General features: G+C 39.4%; 1 protein-coding gene across 1 annotated transcript; it reads left to right on the plus strand.

Moving 5' to 3' along the window:
- Positions 1 to 1727: 1727 nt before the first annotated feature.
- On the plus strand, positions 1728 to 2675 carry OR5B31 (olfactory receptor family 5 subfamily B member 31). The gene is given in 1 exon segment (NM_001389181.1): positions 1728 to 2675. A coding segment is annotated over 1 exon segment (948 nt).
- The last annotated feature ends 11389 nt before the right edge of the window (positions 2676 to 14064 follow it).

Raw genomic sequence — 14064 nt, forward strand, 5'->3', positions numbered from 1 at the left:
AATAATGCTCCACATATGCCCACACCCTAATCCCAGAATTTGTGATTATATTCTCTTCAGGGTAAAAGGTATTATGCACAAATAAGTAAGATAAGGATTTTGAGATAACAATTTTATACTGGATTATCCATGGAGATCCAATAAGAACATTCCAGTCATAACAAAACATAACAAATGCTAAATAAAAATTATAGCTTATACTGTTATTGAGTGATGGGTTCACAAACATAAATACGGTAATTCCAGACGTGTAACATGTGGAGGGGCCAAGAGGAAGATGGTAGCAAACAGTAGTTACCAGAAAATAGGTGTGCCTCCAAAGACTTCAAATACAAATAAAAAAGTTTTAAACATTGTGCTTGCACAAGAATGATCTGCAGCGCAAGAGTCAAACCCATAGACATAGATTTTCAACCCTCAATATTCATGAACCAGTAAATGTTGACACTAATGGCAGTAATAATGAATCTAAAATAAACTAAGAGTCTTTCAACTCAGGCTAACATGTGGATCAAAAGGAAGACATTAAATAATAGAGGTCTATGTGAGGGTTCTTACACAGAATGGTTGGCAAAGCCACTAACATAAGAGATGTAGGAGAGAGTGAGAAATACTGGAAGAAACAAAAGATTTTAGTGGACATAGTGCATGAGAAAATACAACTCAGAGTAAAGCTACCTAGACATCAAAACTCACTCACACCTCAAAGCTCTGCATGTTGCCACTAATGTCCCTAAACCAACAGACATCATTGCTTCATCCTAATTGTAATATTACATATAGAACTCATCAGAATAACGCTGAACACCCACTCTGTGTGAACTGTTTGTCATGATTACTTCACTTAACACTACAGGAACATGGAGCTATGTTCCAATATCACCTTCATTTTACTGATGGATAAAGTGAAGCTCAGGAAACTTAGTTTAAGACAATATCTCCTGGGTGATAAATAGGAGTTCTTCTGTGTGAATGCACATGCACATCAGCACCCAATTCTGTATCTTCTTTAGCATTTGTTGACTGTTTCTGTCTCTAATGTTGCATTTATCTCACTGTGTGCATACATGTGTACCTGTGGATTCCTGTACTGTGCAGCCCAAGCATTGAACTTGGAAGAATGGATACATGATTAACTGTAAATTGAATAGGATTAAAATCAATTCCAATTCATTGATGACATTAAATTTGGGAACCAGTCTGAATGTGTCTAAATCCCGGTCCTGTCAATACCATGTAAACTTGAATACTCAGTCTCTTTGTTGCCAAGTTACCTGTTTTATATATATATATATATATATATATATATATATATATATATATATATATTAACTAATCAATCTTATGGGGATAATGAAAGGGTTGAATGAACATATCGACGTGAAAGTGGACCCAAAAGATCTGATTTACGAATTCAATCCATTCTAGTATGTGAGCTTGGGCAGCTCACTACCCCTTCCTATGACTCAATTTACTCATCTACAAAAATAAGTTGGGAAGATGTTATGTGATGAACCTTCCTCTATAAAAGTCTATTCTTGTATGGATAAGCTATCACTAAATTGCATTGCCATTCTCATGCTTAGAAATGGAGAATATTCTAAAATAAATTATGGCAATAATAAAATATTGCTAATGCATTTTGATTTCTGTGCAACTTCCCTTTATTGATCATTCTGTTCTCTTCTTGTTACCACAGAGCATCTTGTGATTCTCAAATCACATCTATGGAGAACAATACAGAGGTGTCTGATTTCATCCTGTTGGGACTAACCAATGCCCCAGAGCTGCAGATTCCTCTTTTTGTAATATTCATCCTCATTTACCTCATCACTCTGCTTGGGAACCTGGGGATGATCACACTGATCTTGCTGGACTCTCGTCTCCATACTCCTATGTACTTTTTCCTCAGTAATCTGTCTCTGGTAGACTTTTGTTACTCCTCAACAGTCACTCCCAAGGTCATGGCTGGGCTCCTTATAGGAGACAAGGTCATTTCCTACAATGCATGTGCTGCCCAGATGTTCTTTTTTGCAGTCTTTGCTACTGTGGAAAATTACCTCTTAGCATCAATGGCCTATGACCGCTATATAGCAGTGTGTAAACCCCTCCATTATGCCACCACCATGACGACAGGTGTGTGTGCTCATCTCACCATAGTCTCCTATGCCTGTGGCATCTTAAATGCATCTGTAAATGTTGTAGATACCTTCAGTCTCTCTTTCTGTATGTCCAGTGTTGTTCATCATTTTTTCTGTGATATTCCAGCAGTCATGGCTCTGTCGTGCTCTGATAAACACTTCAGTGAGCTGATTCTCATTTTTATCTCAAGCTTTAATGTGCTTTTTGCACTTTTTGTTATCTTTATTTCCTATCTGTTCATATTTATTACCATTTTGAAGATAAAGTCAGGTGAGGGATACCAGAAGGCTTTGTCTACCTGTGCTTCTCACCTTGTTACAGTTTCCTTATTTTATGGGACAGTCATCATCATGTACTTACAGCCAAGTTCTCATCATTCCATGGACACAGACAAAATCGCATCTGTGTTCTATACTATGGTCATCCCCATGCTGAACCCTGTGGTCTACAGCTTGAGGAACAAAGAGGTCAAGAATGCATTCAAGAAGGTTGCTGAGAAGGCAAAATATTCTCTAGGTGTGGTCTATAAATGATGTAGATCCACAGAAAGTATTTTATCCCACTTAGATCTACTCCACACTAGAACTACATGTTAATGTATATTTGGGATATTAGAAAAAAATTTTGTCTAATATTATTTATTTCTTTAGGTGAGGAATAGTTCCAATAATCTAAAGTGCAGAAAAGATGCAATAATGGTTTTTAATGAGGCTTATATAATGAAGTATGTGCTTTTGTTGACACATTCCATCCAGAGAATGTCAATAATGATAGCATCTCAATAAATTAATGTTTTAGCCATTATTGAGTGATCTGGGGGAAAAAAGCATATTCATGTGGAAGTTTCCAAAAGTAAATAATCACATTAAAATAAAAGGAGATGTGGTTACATTATTTTTACCTTAATCTTTTCAATACCATTCTTCACATTTTGTTTTTAAAGTTGCATTAAAAAATAATAAGGATAGTTGGCTTTCTTTGGTAATAAATGTTTTGAAATGGTTAATATCACTTATTAGTTTATGCTTTAATTGAGCTGCCCTTCATCTCACCTCGTATCACTGGTTACTGGCAATACTGGACAGTCCCCATCTCACCTTGTCCCAGCTTCTTTGTATTTGCTATTTCCACTGTATGAGCTATTTTTATACTTACTTCAGATTGCTTGTTAAATTATACCAATCCAGGGAGGCCAAAGACACCTGCCATAAGGAACTTTACAAAATAGTCATTCCCTTCCCATGGACTTTTTCCCCTAAGCCTGTTCTATTCTTCACAGACACCATCGACACTCAGCTCTTGTATTTATGTTTTCAACTGTTCATCTATTTCCCTTAACTTGCATGGAAGTCCCTTTAAGCAGTAGCTTAATAGTGTTATTTCTGTGAAAATAAAGCTTTGAGCTTGACTTAAAAATCATTTTCTTGAATATCAAAATAACTCCAGAAACTCAAAATTGTATTGGTGGAAGTGAGCTACAAAAAGTCTACATTTCAAGGGAACAATACCACCAATGTGAACCCGCTAATGATCTTAACTCTTGCAGGAAATTAGGAGTCTCAAAAAGCTCTCTACCTCTAACATTAAAAAATTCTTCCTCTTTAAATTTTCCAAACTATCCACTTGCCCACTTGCAGCCAACCAATCAATGACAAATATACCAAAAGACAAGCTAGAACATCTCCCCCACTTCCAAAAACTATATCTTAATAAAACACCTGCCAATTTTAAACTGACTCCGTATTTCTTCATTTTACTCACTGAACTTACTCTTTGCTAATATCATTGAATTTCTGTTGAAATAAAACTTACTGAAAATTGTTTCCTTTGTTTCAAGTTTATGAATAAACTGCCTTTGTTAATTTCGTGCACAACATAGTTTTGTGTTTGATATGTTTCAGAAGTGGCAATAAAGAATAATGGATAAGGAAAAAATTTCAAGTGGCTGGAACAAGGGGCCAAAGAAAACAGTAGAAAACTGAAATATGCCTAGAGAAAAAAAAATCCAGTCTCATAAAGGAATATTTCCCCATCACCAGTGTTGAGGGGGCCTTTGTAATGTTAATTCAGCAAGATTTGTACACTATCCAGTGGGTCTTCCATTACTGTCTGTTACGAATGAGAGGAGTTTTTTTTTCTAATTTTCTTTACTTGGTCTAACAGTATTTGCTGGGTGTGACTATAGAATGAGCTAAGTTTTCTTTCTATTTCATAAGTTGTTAGGCCATAAGCAGCCATATCTAGACTAGATGGAGAGGCAATTTAATCTATCTGTTAGCCTGGCTGTGGAACTTCTCTGGTGATTAGCTGGATTTTAGGCTGTCTTCCTGATGGGGGTACATAACATGTCCTCTGGATGAAGGAAATGTAAACTGGACATTTGCTGATCCAAATACTCATTCTAACGGAAAAGACAGTTAATTGTTTTCCCAGCTATTTCCTTTTCATTCCTGAGCACACAGCTAGCAGGCTAGATTTTTCAGCTTTCATGAAGTTGAGGCCTGGTGATTGTATTCTTGTGAATGAAATGTGAGCATAAATCATGTGCTATTCTCAAGCCTGTCTCACAAAAACTTCCATGTGATCTTTTGCTCATTCTCACTCTTTGTCATCAGCTCCATAGAGAGAATTCATACCACAAGAAATGATAAAACCACTGAGTAGAGAGACTCTAGGTCACTGAATCACAGTATGATTTCCCATAGAACAACTAATTGAATTGTATACAAAGAAGAAAAACCTCTATGACTATGGGACTGCAATGCTGGAGTTGGCCTGTATGGCAGCTAGCATTATTAGCACATGAACTAATACAGAAAGTCAATCTCTTCTTTTTTAAGATTTTATTTATTTATTCATGAGAGACAGAGAGAGAGAGAGGCAGAGACATAGCAGAGGGAGAAGCAGGCTCCCTGCAGGGAGCCCAATGTGCGATTGGATCCCAGGACCCCAGGATCATGCTCTTAGCCAAAGGCAGATGCTCAAATACTGAGCCACCCAGGTGCCCCCATAAGTCAATCTATATGCTCTTGGGAGTAAATCAGAAGTAAGGGACTATCTAGTGAGGAAAACCATCAAACTTCTCTAACACAATTTAATTCCACAGTTGTTTACTTGTGATCCCTCACTTAATCCCCAAATCAATCTAAAATGGCTAGCACAAATAAAATTAGCACAGGTTTTACAAACAGAAATAGCTCAACTTGAATTTCATTTCAACAAGCTTTTTAATACATGGCAAGTTTATCAAATGTTCTGAGCTTCAGTTGGGGAAAATATAGTGTCTGCCTCATAAAACTATATATACTGATTAAGCCAGAACACAACACAGCTCAGTGCCTTAAACAGAACAGATGCTCAAAAGTTGTTGGTCTCCTTTCTTTTTCTTTCCATTCACTGCCTTTATTTTACTTCCTCCTCTATATTGTCAATTATCTCCATATAAGTATTGAGACTCTTACTGTGTCTTATTGTATTGCTTTGTATTTATGATTACTGACTTCTGTCTTTCCTTCTATCTATGTAATGTATCACATTTATTAATTTGTGTATGTTGAACCAACTTGGAATTCTAGGGATAAACCCCACTTGATTATGGTTTATGATCCTTTTACTGTGCTGTTGAATTAGGTTTACTAGTATTTTAATCAGAATTTTTGCATTTACCTTCATCAGCGATATTGACCTGTAGTTTTTGTTTTTGTAGAATGCATATTTTGAAGAATGCATCAGGATAATACGGGCCCGGTAAAATGAATATGGTGGTTCCCTCCTCTTCAGTTTTTGGGAAAAATCTGAGAAGCGTGGGTGTTCATTTTTCTTTAAATGTGTAGTAGATGGGTGCCTGGGTGGCATAGTGGGTTAAAGATCCAACTCTTGACACAGATTGTAATCTCAGGGTCATGAAATTAAGACCCAAATTGGGCTCCATTCTTAGCATGAAGTATTCTTGAGATTCTCTTCCCTTCTCTCTGCCCCTCCTGCTTGTGCTTTGTATCTCTCTCTAAACTAAATAAGTAAATAAATAAATAGTTAAAAAAATTTTTAGATGGAGGGCAAGATGGTGGAGGAGGAAGGTCCTCACGTCACAGGCCCCACCAACTTACCTAGATTACTTTCAAATCATCCTGAAAATTTACTAATTCGACCTGAGATTCAAAGAGAGAATGGCTGGAATGCTATAGAGAGGACGGTTTTCGCCTCTAAGAAGGATCATCTAAGGTGAAATTTACTGAGGTTGTGGTTGATATTCTTGATGCACCCCCCCTCATACAGTCACTCTGCACTGAGAAAAATAACTAGAAGGAAGAACTCACCACAAAGGAAAGAATCAGAAACAGTACTCTCTGCCACAGAGTTACAGAATTTGGATTAAAATTTGATATCAGAAAGTCAGTTCAGAAGCACAATTATAAATCTACTGGTGGCTCTGGAAAAAAGCACAAAGGAATCAAGAGACTTAATGACTGCAGAATTTAGATCTAATCAGGCCAAAATTAAAAATCAATTAAATGAGATGCAATCCAAACTGGAGGTCCCAGTGATGATGGTTAATGAAATAGAAGAAAAAGTGAGTGACATAGAAGAAAAGCTGATGTCAAGGAAAGAAGCTGAGGAAAAGAGAAAAACAATGAAAAGACCATGAGGAAAGGTTAAGGGAAATAAATGACAGCCTCAGAAGGAAAAATCTATGTATAATTGGGGTTCCAGAGGGCGCCGAGAGGGACAGGGGGCCAGAATATGTATTTGAACAAATCATAGCTGAGAACTTCCCCAATTTGGGGAGGGAAACAGGCATCCAGATCCAAGAGATAAAGAGGTCCCCCCCAAAAATCAATAAAAGCTGTTCAACACCTCATCATTTAATAGTGAAACTTGCAAATTCCAAAGATAAAGAGAAAATCCTTAAAGCAGCAAGAGACAAGAGATCCCTAACTTATATGGGGAGAAATATTAGATTATCAGAAGACCTCTCCACAGAGACCTGGCAGGCCAGGAAGGTCTGGCAGGATATATTCAGGGTCCTAAATGAGAAGAACTTGCAGCCAAGAATACTATATCCAGCAAGGCTCTCATTCAGAATAGAAGGAGATAAAGGACTTCCAAGATAGACAGAAACTGAAAGAAAATGTGACCACCAAACCAGCTTTGCAAGAAATATTAGGAGGGACCCTGTAAAAGAAAGAGGAAGCCCAAAGAAATAATCCACAAGAAAAAATATGTGAGAAATATCAGAAAGGGAGACAGAACATGAAAGACTCCTAACTCTGGGAAACAAACTAGGGGTGGTGGAAGGGGAGGTGGGTGGGGGGTGGGGGTGACTGGGTGGCGAGCACTGGGGTGGGCACCTGGCGGGATGAGCACTGGGTGTTATTCTGTATGTTGGCAAATTGAAAACCAATAAAAAATAAATTTATTTAAAAAAAAGAAAGAATCCACAAAAACAGGGACTGAACAGGTATCATGATGACACTAAATTCATGCCTTTCAATAGTAACACTGAACATGAATGAGCTAAATGATTCTATCAAAAGCTGCAGGATTTCAGACTGGATAAAAAAGCAAGACACATCTATCTGCTGTCTACAAGAGACTCACTTGAGACCTAAGGACACCTACAGCCTTTAAATGAAAGGTTGGAGAACCATTTACCATTCAAATGGTCCTCAAAAGAAAGCAGGGGTAGCCATCCTCCTATCAGATAAATTAGTGTTTATCCCAAAGACTATAGTAAGAGATGAAGAGGGACACTATATCATACTTAAAGGATCTATCCAACAAGAGGACCTAACAATCATAAATATTTATGCCCTTAATGTGGGAACTGCCAAATATATCAATTAATTAATAACCAAAGGGGATCCCTGGGTGGCGCAGCAGTTTAGCGCCTGCCTTTGGCCCAAGGCTCGATCCTGGAGACCCGGGATCAAGTCCCACATCGGGCTCCCGGTGCATGGAGCCTGCTTCTCCCTCTGCCTGTGTCTCTGCCTCTCTCTCTCTCTCTGTAACTATCATAAATAAATAAAAATTTAAAAAAATTAATAACCAAAGTAAAGACATACTTAGATAATAATATGCTAATACTGGGAGACTTCAACATGGCACTTTCTGCAATAGACATCTATTCTAAGCACAACATCTCCAAAGAAACAAGAGCTTTAAATGATACACTGGACCAGATGGATTTCACAGATATCTACAGAACTTTACATCCAAACGCAACTGAATACACATTCTTCTCAAGTTCACATGACACTTTCTCCAGAATAGACCACTTACTGGGTCACAAATCAGGTCTTAACAGATACCAAAAGATTGGGTACGTCCTCTGCATATTATCAGACCATAATGCTTTGAAACTAGAACTGAATCACAAGAAGAAATTTGGAAGGAATTCAAACACATGGAGGTTAAAGACCATCCTGCTAAAAGATGAAAGGGTCAATAAGAAAATTAGAGAAGAATTAAGAAGATCGTGGAAACTAATGAGAATGAAGATATAACCATTCAAAATCTTTGGGATAGGGGAGGAGGGGCAAGATGGTGGAAGAGTAGGGTCCCCAAATCACCAGTCCCAACCAAATTACCTCGAAAACCTTCAAATTATCCTGAAAATCTATGAATTCGGCCTGAGAATTAAAGAGAGAACACCTGGAATGCTACAGTGAGAAGAGTTCACGCTTCTATCAAGGTAGGAAGACTGGGAAAAAGAAATAAAACAAAAGGCCTCCAAGGGGGAGGGGCCCCGCGAGGAGCCGGGCTGAGGCCGGGGCGAGTGTCCCCAGGACAGGAGAGCCCCGTCCCGGAGGAACAGGAGCTGCACCGACCTTCCCGGGGGAAAGGGGCTCCAGGGAGGTGGAGCAGGACCCAGGAGGGCGGGGATGCCCTCGGGCTCCCTGGCACAGTAACAGACACCGGCGCCCCTGGACAGTTTGCCGAGCTCCCTAAGGGCTGCAGCACGCACGGCGGGACCCGGAGCAGCTCGGAGGGGCTCGGGCGGCGGCTCCGCGGAGAGGGCTGCGGGGCCGGAGCGCGAATGCACCAGCGCAGGCTCCGGAGCACAGGGCGCCGGGACACAGCCCAGGATCCGGCCTCCCCCGGGACAGGCAGAGGCCGGGAGGGCCCAGGACAGCAAGGACGCTCCTGCCCCGAGCTGAGCAGATCAGCGGCCCTGCCCGGAGCCTCCAGGCCCTGCACACGGAGAGCTCCGGAGTTACGGCAGGAGCTGAATCCAGGTTTCCAGAGCTGCCGCAGCCACTGGGGTTGTTCCTCCTGCGGCCTCACGGGGTAAACAACGCCTACTGGGCCCTGCACTGGGCAGGGGAACAGCAGCTCTCCCAAGTGCTAACACCTGAAAATCAGCACAACAGGCCCCTCTCCCAGAAGACCAACTAGATGGACCAGTTCCAGGGGAAGTCAGGGGACTTACAGTATACAGAAACAGAAGATACTCCCCCGTATTTTTTTTTCTTTTTGATTTCTGATTGCTTCCCCCACCCTTTTTTTCCCCTTTCTTTCTCTTTTTCTTCTCCTTTTTCCTTTTTTCTTCCTTTTCTCTTTTTTCTTTTTCTCTTTTCTTTCCTTCTTGCTCTCTCTCTCTTTTTCTCCTTTTCCCAATACAACTTGTTTTTGGCCACTCTGCACTGAGCAAAATGACTAGAAGGAAAACCTCACCTCAAAAGAAAGAATCAGAAACAGTCCTCTCTCCCACAGAGTTACAAAATCTGGATTACAATTCAATGTCAGAAAGCCAATTCAGAAGCACTATTATACAGCTACTGGTGGCTCTAGAAAAAAGCATAAAGGACTCAAGAGACTTCATGACTGCAGAATTTAGATCCAATCAGGCAGAAATTAAAAATCAATTGAATGTGATGCAATCCAAACTAGAAGTCCTAACGACGAGGGTTAACGAGGTGGAAAAACGAGTGAGTGACATAGAAGACAAGTTGATGACAAAGAGGGAAACTGAGGAAAAAAGAGACAAACAATTAAAAGACCATGAAGACAGATTAAGGGAAATAAATGACAGCCTGAGGAAGAAAACCCTACGTTTAATTGGGGTTCCCGAGGGCACCGAAAAGGCCAGAGGGCCAGAATATGTATTTGAACAAATTCTAGCTGAAAACTTTCCTAATCTGGGAAGGGAAACAGGTATTCAGATCCAGGAAATAGAGAGATCCCCCCTAAAATCAATAAAAACTGTTCAACACCTCAACATTTAATAGTGAAGCTTGCAAATTCCAAAGATAAAGAAAAGATCCTTAAAGCAGCAAGAGACAAGAAATCCCTGACTTTTATAGGAAGGACTATTAGGGTAACAGCAGACCTCTCCACAGAGACCTGGCAGGCCAGAAATGGCTGGCAGGATATATTCAGGGTCCTAAATGAGAAGAACATGCAACCAAGAATACTTTATCCAGGAAGGCTCTCATTCAAAATGGAAGGAGTGATAAAGAGCTTCCAAGACAAGCAGCACCTGAAAGAATATGTGACCTCCAAACCAGCTCTGCAAGAAATTTGAAGGGGGACTCTTAAAATTCCCCTTTAAGAGGAAGTTCAGTGGAACAATCCACAAAAACAAGTACTGAATAGATATCATGATGACACTAAACTCATATCTCTCAATAGTAACTCTGAACATGAACGGGCTTAATGACCCCATCAAAAGGCGCAGGGTTTCAGACTGGATAAAAAAGCAGGACCCATCTATTTGCTGTCTACAAGAGACTCATTTTAGACAGAAGGACACCTACAGCCTGAAAATAAAAGGTTGGAGAACCATTTACCATTCGAATGGTCCTCAAAAGAAAGCAGGGGTAGCCATCCTTATATCAGATAAACTAAAATTTACCCCGAAGACTGTAGTGAGAGATGAAGAGGGACACTATCTCATACTTAAAGGATCTATCCAACAAGAGGACTTAACAATCCTCAATATATATGCCCCGAATGTGGGAGCTGCCAAATATTTAAACCAATTAATAACCAAAGTGAAGAAATACTTAGATAATAATACACTTATACTTGGTGACTTCAATCTAGCTCTTTCTACCCTCGATAGATCTCTAAACACAACATCTCCAAAGAAACGAGAGCTTTAAATGATACACTGGACCAGATGGATTTCACAGATATCTACAGAACTTTACATCCAAACTCAACTGAATACACATTCTTCTCAAGTGCACATGGAACTTTCTCCAGAATAGACCACATACTGGGTCACAAATCGGGTCTGAACCGATACCAAAAGATTGGGATCGTCCCCTGCATATTCTCAGACCACAATGCCTTGAAATTAGAACTAAATCACAACAAGAAGTTTGGAAGGACCTCAAACACATGGAGGTTAAGGACCATCCTGCTAAAAGATGAAAGGGTCAACCAGGAAATTAAGAAAGAATTAAAAAGATTCATGGAAACTAATGAGAATGAAGATACAACCGTACAAAATCTTTGGGATGCAGCAAAAGCAGTCCTAAGGGGGAAATACATCGCAATACAAGCATCCATTCAAAAACTGGAAAGAACTCAAATACAAAAGCTAACCTTACACATAAAGGAGCTAGACAAAAAACAGCAAATAGATCCTACACCCAGCAGAAGAAGAGAGTTAATTAAAATTCGAGCAGAACTCAACGAAATCGAGACCAGAACTGTGGAACAGATCAACAGAACAAGGAGTTGGTTCTTTGAAAGAATTAATAAGATAGATAAACCATTAGCTAACCTTATTAAAAAGAAGAGAGAGAAGACTCAAATTAATAAATTAATGAATGAGAAAGGAGAGATCACTACCAACACCAAGGAAATACAAACGATTTTAAAAACATATTATGAACAGCTATACGCCAATACAAGAGCAATCTAGAAAAAATGGACGCATTCCTGGAAAACGACAAACTACCAAAACTGGAACAGGGAGAAATAGAAAACCTGAAGAGGCCAATAACCAGGGATGAAATTGAAGCAGTCATCAAAAACCTCCCAAGACACAAGAGTCCAGGGCTAGATTGCTTCCCAGTGGAATTCCATCAAACGTTTAAAGAAGAAATCATACCTATTCTACTAAAGCTGTTTGGAAAGTTAGAAAGAGATGGAGTACTTCCAAATTCGTTCTATGAGGCCAGCATCACCTTAATTCCAAAACCAGACAAAGACCCCACCAAAAAGGAGAATCACAGACCAATATCCCTGATGAACATGGATGCAAAAATTCTCAACAAGATACTAGCCAATAGGATCCAACAGTACATTAAGAAAATTATTCACCATGACCAAGCAGGATTTATCCCTAGGACACAAGGCTGGTTCAACACTCGTAAAACAATCAATGTGATTCATCATATCAGCAAGAGAAAAACCAAGAACCATACGATCCTCTCATTAGATGCAGAGAAAGCATTTGACAAAATACAGCATCCATTCCTGATCAAAACTCTTCAGAGTGTAGGGATAGAGGGAACATTCCTCAAAATCTTAAAAGCCATCTGCGAAAAGCCCACAGCAAATATCATTCTCAATGGGGAAGCACTGGGACCCTTTCCCCTAAGATCAGAAACAAGACAGGGATGTACACTCTCACCACTACTATTGAACATAGTACTGGAAGTCCTAGCCTCAGCAATCAGACAACAAAAAGACATTAAAGGCGTTCAAATTGGCAAAGAAGTCAAACTCTCCCTCTTTGCCAATGACATGATACTCTACATAGAAAACCCAGAAGCCTCGACCCCAAGATTGCTAGAACTCATACAGCAATTTGGCAGCATGGCAGGATACAAAATCAATGCCCAGAAATCAATGGCATTTCTATACACTAACAATGAGACTGAAGAAAGAGAAATTAAGGAGTCAATCCCATTTACAATTGCACCCAAAAGCATAAGATACCTAGGAATAAACCTAACCAAAGAGATAAAGGATCTATACTCTCAAAACTATAGAACACTTCTGAAGGAAATTGAGGAAGACACAAAGAGATGGAAAAATATTCCATGCTCATGGATTGGCAGAATTAATATTGTGAAAATGTCAATGTTACCCAGGGCAATTTATATGTTTAATGCAATCCCTATCAAAATACCATGGACTTTCTTCAGAGAGTTAGAATAAATTATTTTAAGATTTGTGTGGAATCAGAAAAGACCCTGAATAGCCAGGGGAATTTTAAAAAAGAAAACCATAGCTGGGGGCATCACAATGCCAGATTTCAGGTTGTACTACAAAGCTGTGGTCATCAAGACAGTGTGGTACTGGCACAAAAACAGACACATAGATCAATGGAACAGAATAGAGAACCCAGAAGTGGACCCTGAACTTTATGGCCAACTAATATTCGATAAAGGAGGAAAGACTATCCATTGGAAGAAAGACAGTGTCTTCAATAAATGGTCTGGGAAAATTGGACATCCACATGCAGAAGAATGAAACTAGACCACTCCCTTTCACCATACACAAAGATAAACTCAAAATTGATGAAAGATCTAAATGTGAGACAAGAATCCATCAAAATCCTAGAGGAGAACACAGGCAACACCCTTTTGGAACTTGGCCACAGCAACTTCTTGCAAGATACATCCATGAAGACAAGAGAAACAAAAGCAAAAATGAACTATTGGGACTTCATCAAGATAAAAAGCTTCTGCAGAGCAAAACAAACAGTCAAGAAAACTAAAAGACAATGTACAAAATGGGAGAAGATATTCGTAAATGACCTATCAGATAAAGGGCTAGTATCCAAGATCTATGAAGAGCTTATTAAGCTTAACTGAAAAGAAACAAACAATCTGGTCATGAAATGGGCAAAAGACATGAAGGTAAATTTCACCAAAGAAGACATAGACATGGCCAACAAGCACATGAGAAAATGCTCCGCTTCACTGGCCATCAGGGAAATACAAATCAAAACCACAATGA

Source organism: Canis lupus, chromosome 18 (genome assembly GCF_011100685.1).
Source record: "Canis lupus familiaris isolate Mischka breed German Shepherd chromosome 18, alternate assembly UU_Cfam_GSD_1.0, whole genome shotgun sequence".
NCBI lineage: Eukaryota > Metazoa > Chordata > Mammalia > Carnivora > Canidae > Canis > Canis lupus.